General features: G+C 42.1%; 1 protein-coding gene across 1 annotated transcript; it reads right to left on the reverse strand.

Annotated features, from left to right (window-relative positions):
- Positions 1 to 6,877: 6,877 nt before the first annotated feature.
- Positions 6,878 to 15,441, reverse strand: lhx1a (LIM homeobox 1a). The gene is made up of 5 exons (XM_068712421.1): positions 14,577 to 15,441; positions 12,694 to 12,917; positions 11,766 to 12,049; positions 9,736 to 9,901; positions 6,878 to 8,802 (listed from the first exon to the last, which is right to left on the reverse strand). Exons 1-5 carry the CDS (start codon positions 14,744 to 14,746, stop codon positions 8,423 to 8,425), a joined length of 1,224 nt encoding a protein of 407 aa, XP_068568522.1. The 5' UTR covers positions 14,747 to 15,441; the 3' UTR covers positions 6,878 to 8,422.
- Positions 15,442 to 15,676: the final 235 nt, after the last annotated feature.

The following is a 15,676-nucleotide window of genomic DNA, read 5'->3' on the forward strand; positions in this document are numbered from 1 at the left end:
AGAGTGGTATAGAAGCAATCTAACAGCGCCATACGTTACATTAATACAACCACAATAACACAAAATTGGTATATATTGTCTTTTGAAATATTCATATTTGTACTTATGTGTGTCAGGTTCCTGAGCCATAGGTTGCAGTGTGAATAGATGGCCAGTGCCTCGCCACACTGATAGTGTTTGAGACATATTATTTTGTGCTCCCATTGAAAATAATTAAAAAGATACTGGCGTCAGGTAAAAAAAAACAAAACTCTTTGATGGACATGGCCCCTCAGCATAAAGTATATGGTACAGGATGTTTGGACTCAATAGCAAGGCCCAGGAGCAGAGGAAATAAGATTCGAAAAAGTTAAAGGTTTGCTAATCGAAATTCACAAAAATCAAACAGATCAAAAAAAGGTGTGAATAATTCATGATCATTTGAGCAAACAAGAACAACCTATGTTGGCACAAAATATGATCTGGTAGTGTTGTAAACCAGGTATATATACGAGGAAGCTAATGAGGAAAATGGGCAGGTTGGGATCAGGTGACTTGGAAGAGTCAGGAGCCGACTGAAAAACCAAAAGACAAGCTCAAGTTAGTAAGTCCCTATATAGTCTGAAAGTGTATGGTTGCAGCTAACGGTGCTTACAGCGGTAACACTGCAAACAAAGGCAACAGTGCTGACAGAGCAAAAAGGAGCCCTTTCACACAGCCTGTTCAAGGCAGGACTGTTGCACCGTTGGCAGCATTAAAGTTGCTTGGTAAAGGGAATTGGAGGGGCAACGAATTCCAGGAGCTCCTTAAGCTTTGTTCACTTGCATTTGGCACCATAGCGCGAGTCTCCGCAAACAACGTGTGAGCTCAGAGAGCAAACAAAGACGTTTATATGCGCTATTCATTGCTTTATTCTCCAAAACGCCAGCGGGCATACAAACTAAATGAACTGTTCAAAAAGACAACAAATGTAACCAGCAAAAAGCTATAAACCAACCTCCACTATAGAGAGGAGGGATTGTAATAACTATTAACTCATATCTCATATTCATGAACTACTTTATTGCTTTTATACAATCCCTGTAAAGAAACAGGTAAAGTATTACATGCATGAGAAAGAAACGAAGGTTGAATATTCTGTAAAGAATTTGATTTGACTGCAAAATATATAATCAAATGAAGATTTTTAAGATTTCTTGTTTCTAAAGTATCTCAAAATGAATTGGCCTTCTTTGTATAATTCCTAGACATGTAAATAGGGCTTTTATCAGTGAACTATTTGTGACAGCCACTGATTCGTGCACAACTCTAGTACCAAGTTACACAAATTCAGAAGTGCATGACCAAGCTCCTCGACCACTTGCTAGGCTTTCACGCACGATGCGCCGGCTTCACTAAGACAAGTATAAACTGCTCTTTACCCTCCAAGCAGAGAACCTTGACACTCAGCTCACCCGCCATTATTGTATAAGAAGCAAATTGCTGCCTTAAGCATATTATTTGAAAAACTAGAAGCCAACACTGTTGTGTTAAACGTCAAGTCTCTTTTGCTCCCATGATGCTGTTGTGCTATCTGAAATTACACCCTGGGATTGGTTCGATGTGAAAAAACAAAGCTGGCCTAATGCAGGATCTCTGTGTGAAAGGGGCTAACGTTTACCTGAGGGAGAACCGGAGAGTGGGTGCTGCGAATCCGTGGCGAAGCTGTCATATTGGCTGCAACCGCCATAGAGCGGCTTCCTCCCACAGTCCAAAGACATGCGGTTAGCTAATGACTCTAAATACCTGTAGGCGTGGATGTGAGCGTGAATGGTTGTCAGTCTCTATGTGTCAGTCCTGTGATAGTCTGGTGACCTGTCCAGGGTGAACCCTGCCTTCGCCCAATGTCACCTTGGATCAGCTCTAGCCCCCCCCCCCCGACCCTAAATAGGATATGCGGTTACAGATAATGGATGCTGTATTAATGCTCTGAATATCATATAAAAAACCTTCAAAGAGCTATTTCAGACAAAGAGCATTTCCCACAACCTGTTCATTTAAGGAAATACACCAGCCAAGCAAATTCTAAACAGATTTTGCACTTAAGTATGTATTCCATGTAATATCACGGTGGGAAATTGCCAGTGCAATCATACACAAACGACTCATTGAGAAAACCCTTGCCCTGAGCAAAAAACACAGCAGTTGGTCTCCAATATGTGAATGACAAATGAATATCACTCAGTGGGTCAGATGGTGTAGACACACTCCATGCTCTCTGCTAATCAGGCCAACCTACAGACCTCACATACCATCAGGACATCCTCCAGGGGGAAATTAGTACTTTCCACTTTGCTAAACGACTATACTTTCCTCCCTGGGTGAACGCATTGTTTGTTACATGGGCAATTTCTTTATGTAAATTGTACTACAATGGGTTACATACCAATTATAAGTAAAACATTCCGTTTTCTACTGATTCTAGAAAGCAAATTAGAGGCATTTATGCACGTTCACAGGAGCAAGCTATGCTAAAGGCAGACATAAGCTCAATATGTACCGTTATTTATTCACCAGTTAAAGGTAAAACTGTGTTTTTAGTTATCTACCTGGTAAACTTGTGTCAAAGAATCAATGTCAGTTTCAAGATGTCAGCTGTTAACTAAATGTAATATCTACACCAGTGTACTTTGAAGGTCAGAAATAACTGTATGTATATCTAGATTGCAGAGTTAATATCAAAATCTGTATTGATATCTCACCCTCTTACGTTTTCACTGCATGAGGATAGGGTTAACATTAACAGCTCAAAACACAGAGTGGAAAGGCCATCTGGAGTAAAAACATGGTAACTACCAAACATGTTACAAAGGTTGGTCATTTTGTGTTGTGGTTCAATTTATAGGATGTATCAGCTATGGCAGAGATCTGGCAAAATTACAACTAAAGGCCTTTACATGCTTGAGGTCGCAAATTGGCATCGCTGTCGGTATGAATAGTTTTGGTGTGAAATATTCACAGGCAGGTATTTTGCATTTTTGTGTTGTTTATTTGTCATGACCCCGTTGTGTAAAGACCTTAATAAGTATAAAAAGGATGACAGCAAAATTGTGGAATTTTTCATATTGGAATGGAAAAAGTCTCCAGAATTTTGCAACTACACAGACAACTTGCTGACAAAGAGGTCAAAAAGGTGTTCTTTAGTCTGCTAACGATACATTCACAAAATCTGATCTTTGTGCTGTAATTGTATACTTGGTCACTCACATTTAGTTCGTGCTCCTTTCATGCAGCATTTATTTAATTTGGTCACCCCCTGCTGAGTTTTAACTCCAAAAAGTAAAAAAATAGAACTGTCTCTAGAGCCTTAATTGAAATGTAAGTTGAAATTTAGTTGAAGTACAAATAAAAGCTATTTCTCTATAATGTAGCTAAAGCACTGCATGATCCAATGCATATATTCCAGCAGGCAAGCTGCTGTATCATTATACTACAGTAGTGCACACATAACAGGGCTTTTGATCTGAACTGCGGACCCAACACAGAGGAATGTGGGTTAAGGATTGTGATTGACATGACCCTGGGTAAGGGTCAACTTTGAAAAAACACCAAATCAGCCAAACTAACCCTAATCCAAAAATTACATCTTACTTTAATGTAATGGAGCAACTCCAGATTCTGTAACCTGGTTACAATAGCTGATTTAAGTCTGGCTTTGACTGATTGAGAAATACTCTAAACCTTGGTCTTTGTCACTGCTGGCATTTATTTGTTTACACACTCTTTACCAGCTGTAGAATTGTTGAATGTATCCTCAATCAGGGCACAATCAGATCATGGGTCATTTTCCTGGTGGGTATTTTCTAAGCTGAATCCGGCATTTTTAGACTCAATACATCATTATGTTTAGGGCAGTTTATGGGACTAGTTTATTCCCAGCATTGTGGAGAAGCCAGCATTTAAAAAATATATATATTTTTCATTGAAACAGTTAGCTGAATAATAAAATATGACAAATTGAAATACTAGGAACAACCATCTCTTAGTCATCTGATCAGAAGTCATTATTTCTAAAATGGTTACAATACAATTTCCCAAACTGTAGAAAACAGGACCACATATTTCCCTTCATTTCTTTAATTACCTGGACAGGTGATTTTTAGTAGACTGAAAGCTAAATTCTATTCATGCAGGAATCACTTATTATCTGCATAAGAATATTATTTTTATTCTGTTTCTAGTCTTTTCCCTGTATTTTCTGGTGATTATGTTTTGACTTTCTCTAGGTGGCACTCTTCTTCAGTGATGGTGGCTGATCATATTTACATTTCTGTGTATTCAACAAAAAACAAAGTCTGTCCAGCAAATTATTTTGTTTTGAAATTAGAGTTTGGATATTCAGAGAAGGAAAATATTTTTTTTTGTTCTGGCTATAAGTTGAATCCCTCTTAAATTAGACCTCTAAAGCTACATCCACACTAATTCGTTACCGGTTAAAACCAGGGATTTAAAACGAATATGATCTACGTTCACTCTGCTATTTCATCATCGTTTTCAAAATGATTTCCATCATACCAACACGCCGGTTTCTGTTCTCACACTCGTGACAAATCAGGGAAGGCCACGTCATGACTGTGAAGACCCAATCAAGTAGCGAACATGGGTGTCTAGGTCTCCGGCTCTGCATCTGTCTACACCACCACGCAACCCCAGAGTTTTCAAACTTACACGGAGTAGGTAGCATTTCCAAACCCCTCTGATTTTAAAAGTAGTATTGTGGACTCTAGGTGTAAATGTAGCAAAAGATATGTGTTTTAAAATGGAAACGTAGTAGTGTGGATGTAGCCTGTGAGGAAATCAAGCATTATTTGTAAAAAAAAAACTACCCCTGAACATGACCTTAATAGTAAAAGAATTGGTCCTATCAGTTAAACATCTCCTTATATCTTTACTCTTTACTCTATCTTTACTCTAGGAGGAGGAAGTGTAAAGAAAGTGAGGTGGCAAAACAAACAGCTCGTCAGCAGAGGCCTGCTTATCAGGCTGCTACATGACTGTGTATCACCCACTCGCTGAGTGTTGAGCCAGGGAAATGTGGCTCAGCGATCAACCAACCTGCTCCATTGATTAACAGCGTTTTCTCATTCTTGGCCAAGAGATTGGCTTCCCCCAACATGTGTTGTTTGTTTGAGGAGAGACGAGGACCGGTGCCATGTGTTTGTGTGCTTACGTGAGGGTACACTTCCAACTGAGCCACTTGCATTTAAAACTAGCAGCCAAATGCTCCTCATATGGAGAGGCGTTCAAAAAAAAAGCTTCTCGGTTTGAACGAAAGTATCTCAGTGCTCGCCTGCTGGGCATGATCTTCCTATTGGCTCAATATTTTGGCCCCTGTTGTACCCTAAAGTACCATTTTGTACCCCCCTCTAAGCATGTATCCCCCCTGTCACCCCTCTCATCATCACACACACATGCACATACAGTACACTTACTTGGAATCCCAGTGGGTGTGTGGGCTATTCAAACGTCCTGACTCAGAGATTTAAAATCTCATTTAAAACCCATTCAATGCTGTTAAGGCTTGCTTTATTTCTCCAGCGTTGGACTACAAGGTCAGTTTGCACCAACAGCTGATGAGCGATCAATAGGAATTTGAATTTAAAGAGCCGTGGCCCCGGGGGCGGTCAGTCGCCGGTGCATGGTGTTACCACAGGGGGGGCTAAGCCCAGGGGCTCAACAGAGACCTATATCCTTCCACAGACCCTCCACCCCCACCTTCCACCCCACATCCCCAAGCTTGGTTAACTCTCAAGACCATGATTAATTCATGGTGGATTACAGTCTGGAGGCAGGGGAGAAAACTAGGATTGCATATATGGTCCTAAGTGCACATGCCGGGTTTGGGAGATAAAGGTTCCCTCAGATTCATGCCACAATCCCACCGCCCGACTCGTTTCCCTACAAGTGTGAATAATTTTTTCATCCTTCCTGCAAAAGATCATGCCTCAGTGTTTGGGCTTCTTGATTGTTATTACGGCTGTGTTCACCGAAATAAGTTCGGAAAAGTCCCTCCCAGCTGTCAGACCGCACGGCGAGAACAGCAAGCTGCAGGGAATAATAATGTAGAAGCAGGCTAATAAAAGCATAACAAGCAGGAGAGCTGCGGTCACAGCAATTTCATCATTGTCCTTCACAGTTGCACAGCTAACTGCTTATGATTAGTCGACGACCTCGAGTAACTGAACAGAAGACTCTGAGGCCGCAGCCAAAGCAGTTGAGGAAAGAAGTGGCAACGATATATATTGTGAATGCGCTCCCCCTTGTGTCAGCAAGCCAGTCCACCAAATGCCTCCACTGCTGGGAGGGAAATCAGCAGAAAAGTTTTCTTTTTTTGTTCAAACCCTGGTTCTGTTTTTCTATGAATCGTTCTTCCTCCCATCAGGATCTGGTGCAAGGAAAAAAGAAAACTGTTTGTTGACATTTTAGGATTAGCATTACACAAGTCATGCTTCAAAGCATGACTCTGTAGACGCTGCTTCTACTTTTTCATTTGGACTCCTTTTTTTCTTTGTTTTTTTTCATGACTTTCCACCAACTGCCGTCTCAATTTCACTCAATGTTTTTGACTAGCATTAATCAGAATTGTTAACCTGTCAACATGTCTGCAAATGGCAATTATTTTACACTCCACGCGAATGAAATTTAGACATGAAGACAAAAAGCGTTCATTATGAAATGAGTGACACTGTCCTGATAAGTACCTCACAGGAACCCTGTGATACACGGCTGCACTGACACCGTGTGACACATAATACACTGAAATGAAAGGATATACTGTAAGATAGTTGCTCCACAGAAAATATGTTAAAAAATTCATAAGTATATTTTCTAGTTTTATTAGAAACACATTTTTGTCAACATGTTGTATTTATACAGTGAATGGTCTAATATGCACTGGAGGTCACATAAGCTTAGGTTTATTGGAACAATAAAAGACATACCATGGGGGCTTGATATTCAAAGAGATGTAGCAGCTACTAGCTGCATATTTGACCATCAATTTATAATAGTTTGGATTTTTCTCCTTTGAAGACACAAAAATAAAACCTGTCTAAGTATGTTATATTAACAATTTTATGAATGTATCGTCAGCAGACTAAAAAATTAGGAAGTCAATTACTCCTTTTAACACTTACATTTTGTCTCAACACGTTCTGCAGATGAAGGTGCAAAGCACTTTAACAGTATTTGTGCTATTTTTTTTATTTGGCAAATGTCTACTTTACTTATGTTTTTATTGTTTTTTTAACCTTTTTTGTAAACAACATCTTGTACAAACTAGCACAATGAACCACAACCCCAGCAAATGTGTTTTTATCTCCATACAATATAAATGAAATCAATACAAAAGTTTGGTTGGTTGCTTGGAACATTTTTATATGGATCGAGAGGTTCTAAAACATGGTTTTCGAGACTTCTGGACTCCTGAATTAAATAGATTACGTAAACAGTTGACTGCTCTAAGTCCCATTTAGAACCCCGGTAAAAGAATTTTAGAAGGTAGACTTCATTTCAACATTTCAAGTTCACTTCCATTTTAAATAAAGGGTTTGCAATCCGTAGAGGGTTTTTACAGTTTGCCTTTTCAAGGCGACCTTCTTCAGATTTGGTGGAAATTCTGAAATCGCGAAGAAAAAAGGAAAAAAAAGAAACAAATAGTCCAGACGAAGGGAAAATTGTCATTTCCTCTGGCCTTCCGAAACATGGTGTCAAAAAGGTTAAGTGTCAATATGGCAGAGCCTTAAGAGGCAAAGAGGTCTGAGGAGCTTCTGAATAAATACAAGGGACAAGGCTCGTACCTCGAACACAGTCTGAATGCTCAGCCTTCCTACAGTCCCAGGTCAGCACACGATCAACCCTCTGCCCCTTTATTCTCTCTGTAAAGCTATTGAAGTCTTTGACAGTAGCTAATGATGTTTTCGTGTTTGGGACATACTATTGGAGATTTCCAACGGGTTGTTTTTTACCCCACCGGTGAGTGTTAGGTGGTTTGGTCGCTATGCCGGGCCACTGACAGGAGTCAGGAGGGGTGACAGGGTGCCCCAGGGGCCCAAAGAAGGGGAGGGGGGGGGGGAATGGGGGGCAGTTCAGCAGTCTCGCCCATTTTTTTGTGAGTCCAGTTTTAGATGCAGGGAGGGGGGTCGAAAGAGGCAATTTAAACACCCAAACACAATACTGAAGACAATGTTTTTGAGCATTATGCCAGATACGTTTTCCCCACAAAAAAGATCAACAAATCAACTGGAAAAATAGATAAATAAGTATGAAAAAAAAAAATTATTAATGGCGTTGCCCTAACCCTGTCGGTATCCATTTCCCTTCTCGACCCATCCCCCAACACCACCAAACCTCACCACCCTCTGTTAGAGAATCTCTCATCGGTAGAGTCCACTCTCTCTAAAAGCTACCACACAGTGCCCTCGTTCATTTCCGAGGGCGGATGGGACAGGTGGTTGCTGTATCCGCCGCCGTTCAGCGACAGTGAGGTAAAGGGCGGACTCGGGCCGAACACCTCGGAGGAGATGCTGTGCAGGGGTCCTGGGATGCCGGGCTCTGGGCTGGGAGAGTCCCCCGGGTGGTGGGACATTATATCAGAGAAGCGCTGCACCTCGCTGGAGGGGTGGTGGCCCGGCAAGGGGTGGTCCATACCTCCGAGGGGGGTGCCCGTAGGGCCTGAGGAGGGCACAAATGGGAGATCGACTGGGGTCTGGGCCTGCGATGACGGAGGCCCCTGAGGGAAGAAGTCATAGTTCCCTCCTGGGCCGTAGTACTCGCTTTGATAATCTGCAGATCCAAGAAAAAATCAACGTTAGTTATAAGAACAATGGGTTAGCAGAAATTATTCCGGAGACATTGAGGAATTCATTGAATATACATAGCTTGATTTGTATTAGAGAGCAAGAGAGACCCTCGCCGTACTACATTAGTCACAGAGCACGTTACACTTAAATCAAAACTGCAATTGGGTGGGGAGAACAACGTGGCCACAAAATTAATTAAAATGAGGGCCATTTCATCAGCGATTCGACTACTGAGACCGATTTTTTTTTCTTCAGTTCAGCAGAATATTATTAGACTTTTTGCTTCAGCAGAAAGGACAAAGGCCCGAGCGCAAATGCAATTCTCTGAAAATGATCAGATATTTCCATGCATTTGAAGGAAGAGTGTGGCATCAAATCACTGAGACGTAAACTAACTTCATGTCAACTTAAGTCACTGTCCACTGATCACCCAAACTGAATATTTCACAAGTTCATTTGTTTTAAGAAATAAGAGCCTCACTGCTGTATATACAAATGTGCCATAATGGCAAGAGCAGAAAATCACTGCATATTTTTTACATTTTTGTTTTAATTTTGTGTACTAAATCAACATTAAGATTTTTGTTCAGGCAGAGCTCAGGCAGCTGAACCTTTACAGGCCTAACATGGTGCTTTAAGTGGCAGCGTCTTAATAAGGTTAACAAAGAAAAAAAGCTGATTATGTACATATAAGATGGGGCCTTGTTCAGAATCAGGATATGGCAGGAAAATAGAAAATAAGGAAATAAGGAAACACACAAATTATATTTTGACCAATATGTTAAATAAAATGTGCCTGAAGACAAGAAAATTACACCAAATGTCATTTTCAAAAAAGGTTTCATGAGAAAAATACACTTTCCAGGATGTTAAAAAACATGTTTTTCTCTCATGAAAAAGTAGAACGTACGCATACCTCCATAGTAGGAGAAGGGCCCGTTGGGGATCAGCTCCCCGGGCTCCAGCCGGTCCACCAGCGTCCTCATCCGCCGTGGGCTCCGGAAAAACGCGTGCCTCCGGGCGCCCAGCGCGCTCAGCTGCTTCATGCGCCTCTCTTTGGAGCGTCGGTTCTGGAACCAGACCTGGACACACACACACACACACACACACACACACACACACACACACACACACACACACACACACAAAACTCATGTCACTCAGTAATCATATAAGAGGCTTCTGACGCCATTTTGATTGCACGTCAATATTGTGTAGGAGATGGGAGGAGAGTGAGAAATGGAGGTGATGGCGAGGTGAGGGCTGCATTGGTGTGAATTTTTGGATGCAGGAATGTATGAATAAATATGTTGTTGTTTTTTAATGCACGTCGTGAATTTGTTTTGGAATCTGCAAATACACCTCACTGTGTAAATTCTCCGCCATACAAAGCAAAGTGTAATTAGGTGTCATGTTTACCTTGGCAGTTGCACCACGTTGGCTTCGTATTAGAGTAAATAACCGGGCTGTCTGTGTTCTTTTGCGGCGTGCGTGATGAGCCGGTGCGTTAAATCCGCGCGGCTCTGCGGCGGAGAGAACGGCGCCCAATTATCGTTACAGGAGCGAGAGTCACATCTAACCTCCCTAATGATCTTTTAACCCTCCATTTACTCCGACCGAAGGCTGCAGCAGCGGGGGCTTAAAATCTCCAATTAATACTTAATAGGAGGGTTGTTACCAATATATTACCGGGCTCTTGGAGGTTATCATTTCCTAATCTATAGGCCGGCTTCCTTTAATTACGCGCTTCCCTCTACCCCTCATGCTCATACATATTAGATACTCTTACTTTGCCACTTTCACTTTATCGCCATTAACCTGCTGGGCCTTTTTTTACCTGTCATCTGCCCCGCAGCCGTATCCACATTAGGAGGAAAGAAAATAAAAACCTGTTTGAAAACTAAAAGATCTGCTTTCCAATTAGTTCTACTTTTTCCGGGAGTAGGTCTGTTATTATTTTAGGCTCATGAATTTAGAATTCCTAATAGTTCCCTATCAATACTTTGATGCGCCAATGACTTTTTTGGGGGGGTCGGGGGCAACGAAAGAACAACGAAAGAACAAAATAAAATAGTTCCCCACACTAAATCGATAATAATAATAATAATAATAATAATAATAATAATAATAATAATAATAATAATGCTTGCTCTTTGTTTAACTTAGTGTGGCCCTACTGTAATTCAGAGTTCCGAGGAGACAATCTGAAGACCCTTGAAACAGATTTCTGTCTTTCCGCTTGGCTGGAAATGCTCACAGCATGGCTAAACGTGGTCGCAAAACGTGATGGCAGCGCTGTGCCAGGACTCCCAGCGCTCCCAGCAGCCCGGCGCCAGTTGGCGACTTCGCCCCGTCACCAGCGCCAAGAATCAAAAATACCCATATAAATTACCCGTTTCCAAATCAACCCTCGTGCGTCGGCCAATCTTTGGCCTAATGAATTCATTGTGACCGCGCAGTTTGAAGGCAAGAGGCCTCCTTTAAAGAGGGGTGAAGGATGTGAGGGTGATGGTGGGGGAGGTGGAGCTTCTGATGAGTTGAGGCCTGCACGGTCATGGCAGTCTGGCAGCTTGGCAGGGACATATTTTCCATAAAATATAAGCTGTTACATCACACCTTTTAATGGGTGCGTAACACCATATAAAACCGAAAAGGCGCGAGCCCACCTCCTCGACCCTTGGGTGTCCCCTGAATATAATTTCTATGATATTTCAGACAGAATCAGAAGATCCCCGTTTTGATGATTTACTATTGAACCGTATATAAATTACTGAGGATAGTGAGAGCTATAATTACAATAGTGGTTGTTGTTTCTGGCCATGCGGAGAATCACCCACACGTTCTAGCAAATATGGACTACATCTGTATTTGGTGGTTAATGAATGAAGTCATAGTGACATAAGAGGGAGAATCCAGCAGAGAATTATCAGAACTCAGTTTCTTTACCTGGATGACCCTCATGTTGAGGCCGGTCTCCTGGGCCAGCTGCTCCCTGATGTGTCTGGTGGGTTTGGGGGTGGCAGCGAACGCCGCCTTCAGCGTCTCCAGCTGTTTGGCCTTGATGGTGGTCCGCGGGCCGCGCCGCTTCCCTCCGAGGTTCTGGTCGTCGTTCTCGTTATTAACCGTTTCTTTGTCGGACAGGGCGGCTGACTCCGTGTCCTTTAGGACCACGTCGTCCTGTAGCTGGTCTTGAGAGTCCGGTGATAAACTGGGGTCGCTGCACGCCGTTACTAAAGAAACGACATATGGGAATTAGAATAAGCAGAGCGATTTTCCAAAACATGGGAAATATTAGGCTACAGTCATAAAGAACAAAACGATATGTCCGCAGTGGTGCAGTGGTTCATTAAAGGTGGCTGAATTATGACCTCAAGTCGGTGATTCAAACTACCACCAACATTAATACAAAATAAATAAGGTTCATGTTTTTAACGGGACAAACGGGAACATTCTTTTCACTTTTAAAAATCAGCTGATGTGTTTTTTTCTCCTCTATTAAATATACTTTAATATTCAGGAAAACATACAAAGCAACGTAATAAAAATCCCTACATGACAGATTTTGGAACACACATTTACAATAAATGCCCAACTATCTTGGTGAGAAAATAAAAGGCTTGAAGTGGAAAATATATATTTGTGAACCGAATGAGCAATAGACAATGGACAGTGGTGTTGAATTGTATCCTCTGAATGCCGTCTAAGTCCTGGTCATGGAAATGATGAAGCCACTGCGGGGCTGAACACATCACATCCATCACAATTTACCCGGCCTTGCCTCGCGCGCGCGCGCACACACACACACACACACACACACACACACACACACACACACACACACACACACACACACACACTGCGAACACACACGCACCTGAGAGGAGGTTGGTGTCTTTTACACTGGCATTGTTTTGGTAATCGTCTTTGCAAACGAATTTGTTCTCGTCTATGATGTAGAGCTCCTCGCCGGTGGAGAGCTGCTTATTGCACATCATGCAGGTGAAGCAGTTGAGGTGAAACACTTTGCTTCGGGCCCTCCGGACCAAGTCGTTTGGAGAGATGCCTTGCGAACAGCCGCCACACTTTGTGCCGAACCGTCTGCGGGAGGAAGGAGATGGTTATTTTTGTTATCAAAGACGTATTATACACAAACTATAAATAACAACATCAACGCCTAGTCAGGTGGTCAGGCGGAGATGATGGGGACGCAAAATATAGATTCACAATGTCTCTGAACAACATCTTTACAAGGTTTATTATAAGGTGTAGATATGAATTAAAGCTGTAATGATCATTTGATCACGTGTGTGTATATATTTTATTTTTCTAACATGAAAAAATATAATCTTTAGATAAACTCCAGATTTGTATTGTATTATATGCAGATTGAAAGTTTAAAAACGCTTTTTGGGACTTCCAGTATTAAGACTTAATAAATAGTAATGATACAAATAATATTAATAATAATAACATATTTAAAATGTTGTTTTCGTATTGTATGCTAAGTTTAAATATATACATAAGCACATGTTGAGCATTGACGCTCTATAAATACATAATTATCAAATAAAATGTAGGGATATTGCGCATGAGCTAAATCTTTTAATTTTGTAAATATTGAAAATAATAACATGTGCTTTCCTTCCACCTGAAGCCATTGCTCAACTATGTATAGACCTGCTGGTGTTAGTTGTTTTAGTAAATGTATTAAATCTCTATATTTCCAACCTTTTTGTATTCCTTATGAAACCATATATCTTATGTAGGAGGATGCAATTCAGTAAATACAGAGGTCTAGTTAATAGCCTAACACAGCAGGCTGCTTTGAAATAATAAATTATCGCCCTGCCATTGACTTCACGGTTAAACCATGTGTATTGAGTGGTGTGCACTGCTTGTTGACTGCACGTCTGTGATTGCATTGTCTGCGGACTTGATCTTTTCAACTAGTTTACTATTCAAATCCACTTATCACGTCCTCCTCAGTCGGACTGAGCAAACACACCGGGCAGAGGCTCCTCTGGCCGGGTTTTGATCCTGTGCGCTCCCCCGACTGCCTGCACGCTGTAAAAAAACACACCCCAAGTGTGATTTCCTCGATATCCTAACAACACCCCCCCCCACACACACCCCTCCCCTCTTTCCCCGCTGAGAGCGAGAGCACACGCGTTTAATGTTGCTGCCCCTCTTTTGTTGTTGTTTAGCATAAGAATCCAAATTAACAAGCTTTTAATTACGCGCTCCTAATCAAAGTTTATCGCCTCCAAGTCCTCACTCACGCCTACAGGCACGGACAGGTCGGTTTATCCATTAATTTAGAGAATAAATAAATAAAGCAGAAACGTTCATTCTAATAACTTGTTATCCTGTATGTGCAGTCAACAGATGTGCATTTTTTATTTGAACTATTTGTCTGAAAAAGCATGAGAGGTTTTTAATTTAATAATTACTGGCATGTCAGTTGTATAGCAATACTTTACAACTCATTTAAAAGTTGTAAATAATATAGAAGACACAACTAATAAGCTGCACTCTCAAGACTTCAAATCATTTTCAACAAAATATAATCTTTGGCCTTAAATGATGACTGTTTTCCATCGTTTTAATGATGCCCCATCACTATTTGTTCTGCTATTTAAATTGATTTAGGTTATAACTTCTTTCTGCTTTCACAGTCCAGCTCGTGACATAAAATCAGACACATTAATAAACAGAAACACAGCTGAAGAGTTCTCCTGTCTCCTTAACCGATCTTACCTAAAGAAATCGTTTTTGCAGTACAGTCTCCCTTCTCGAGAAAAACATTTCTCTGTCAAATTACATTTGCACTCGCAGCACTGCACGCACTTGACGTGCCAGGCTCTATCCAGCACGTTGAGCAGAAAGCGGTCCAGAATAGGCCTCTCGCAGCCTGCGCAGTGGACCATGGCTTTGGTTGGACTACAACCCCACAAATGAAGCGCGCACACGCACAAACAAAATCAACAGCACAGGCCGAGCATTGACCGAGTATCTGCTGTTTCCCTCCTTGATTCGCCTGAAGCTCCCGGGCCAATGTGCGCGGAGAAGCCAGTCGATCAGGTGTCACCACAGTGTTCTCCCTGCATGCGTAAAATGCTCCAAAGAAACACACGTCCTCTCTCTCAGATGGAAAAGCCAAAAAAGAGAAGAAAAAAAAAATCAGTCCTTTACTGGATCCGGGGAAAAACACACAATTCAACCAGAATGTAGATTTCAACACGGGCAGAGAAGACCGGAGCCAGTTTGATTGTCCCGGCGCTCTTGGAAGTGACGCATCGGTTGGAGGAGCGTCGTGTGCCAGTCAGTGCTGGAAGAGGCGTCTAATAAAATGCTTTTAGGGCAGAGCTGTCACACAACAAGACACGCACGCCTATAGATAATTCAGTGTACTTGGACATGACAGCGTATCCACTGTACAGAAGCCGGCGAGAAACAAAATCACACACCCAAAGGATTTTTTAAAAAGAGTGTTTTCCCTCTCGCTCGATCCGATGATCCTGGTCGTTCAGCTTGTGGCGGCGGGGGATGCTGCGATGCGCCGGCGGCTCTGATAGTAGTCAGTGTGTATGCTGGGATGCCCTCAGTCTCCAGTGCCGTGTGTATGCTGGGATGCGCTGGGTCTCCAGTAAACTGTCTTGCTCCTAAAGCTCCAACCCAGCCTTATTCCCAGCCTCCTGACGTCAGGCTGCGGCCGGACCAATCAGCGCCGCGCCATGCCAGCAGCCATCAAGCCGCCCCATCATAACCCAGCGAGGGCTCTGCCTGCTATTTATGCCACACACTCAAGACACCAATTGTCAAGAATTTCCCTGCAAACTGTCATATGTTAGTGAATG

This window comes from Cebidichthys violaceus, unplaced genomic scaffold, assembly GCF_023349555.1.
Source record: "Cebidichthys violaceus isolate CVI_PGR_0920_01 unplaced genomic scaffold, fCebVio1.0.p SCAF_1, whole genome shotgun sequence".
NCBI lineage: Eukaryota > Metazoa > Chordata > Actinopteri > Perciformes > Stichaeidae > Cebidichthys > Cebidichthys violaceus.

Excerpts from the sequence above, each read along its gene's own strand:
- lhx1a (XM_068712421.1), bottom strand. The coding sequence starts at position 14,746 with ATGGTCCACTGCGCAGGCTGCGAGAGGCCTATTCTGGACCGCTTTCTG. Across the intron at positions 12,050-12,693 it reads AGACACCAACCTCCTCTCAG|TAACGGCGTGCAGCGACCCC; the intron begins GTGCGTGTGTGT and ends TCGTTTCTTTAG. Across the intron at positions 8,803-9,735 it reads GCCCTTCTCCTACTATGGAG|ATTATCAAAGCGAGTACTAC; the intron begins GTATGCGTACGT and ends TTGGATCTGCAG.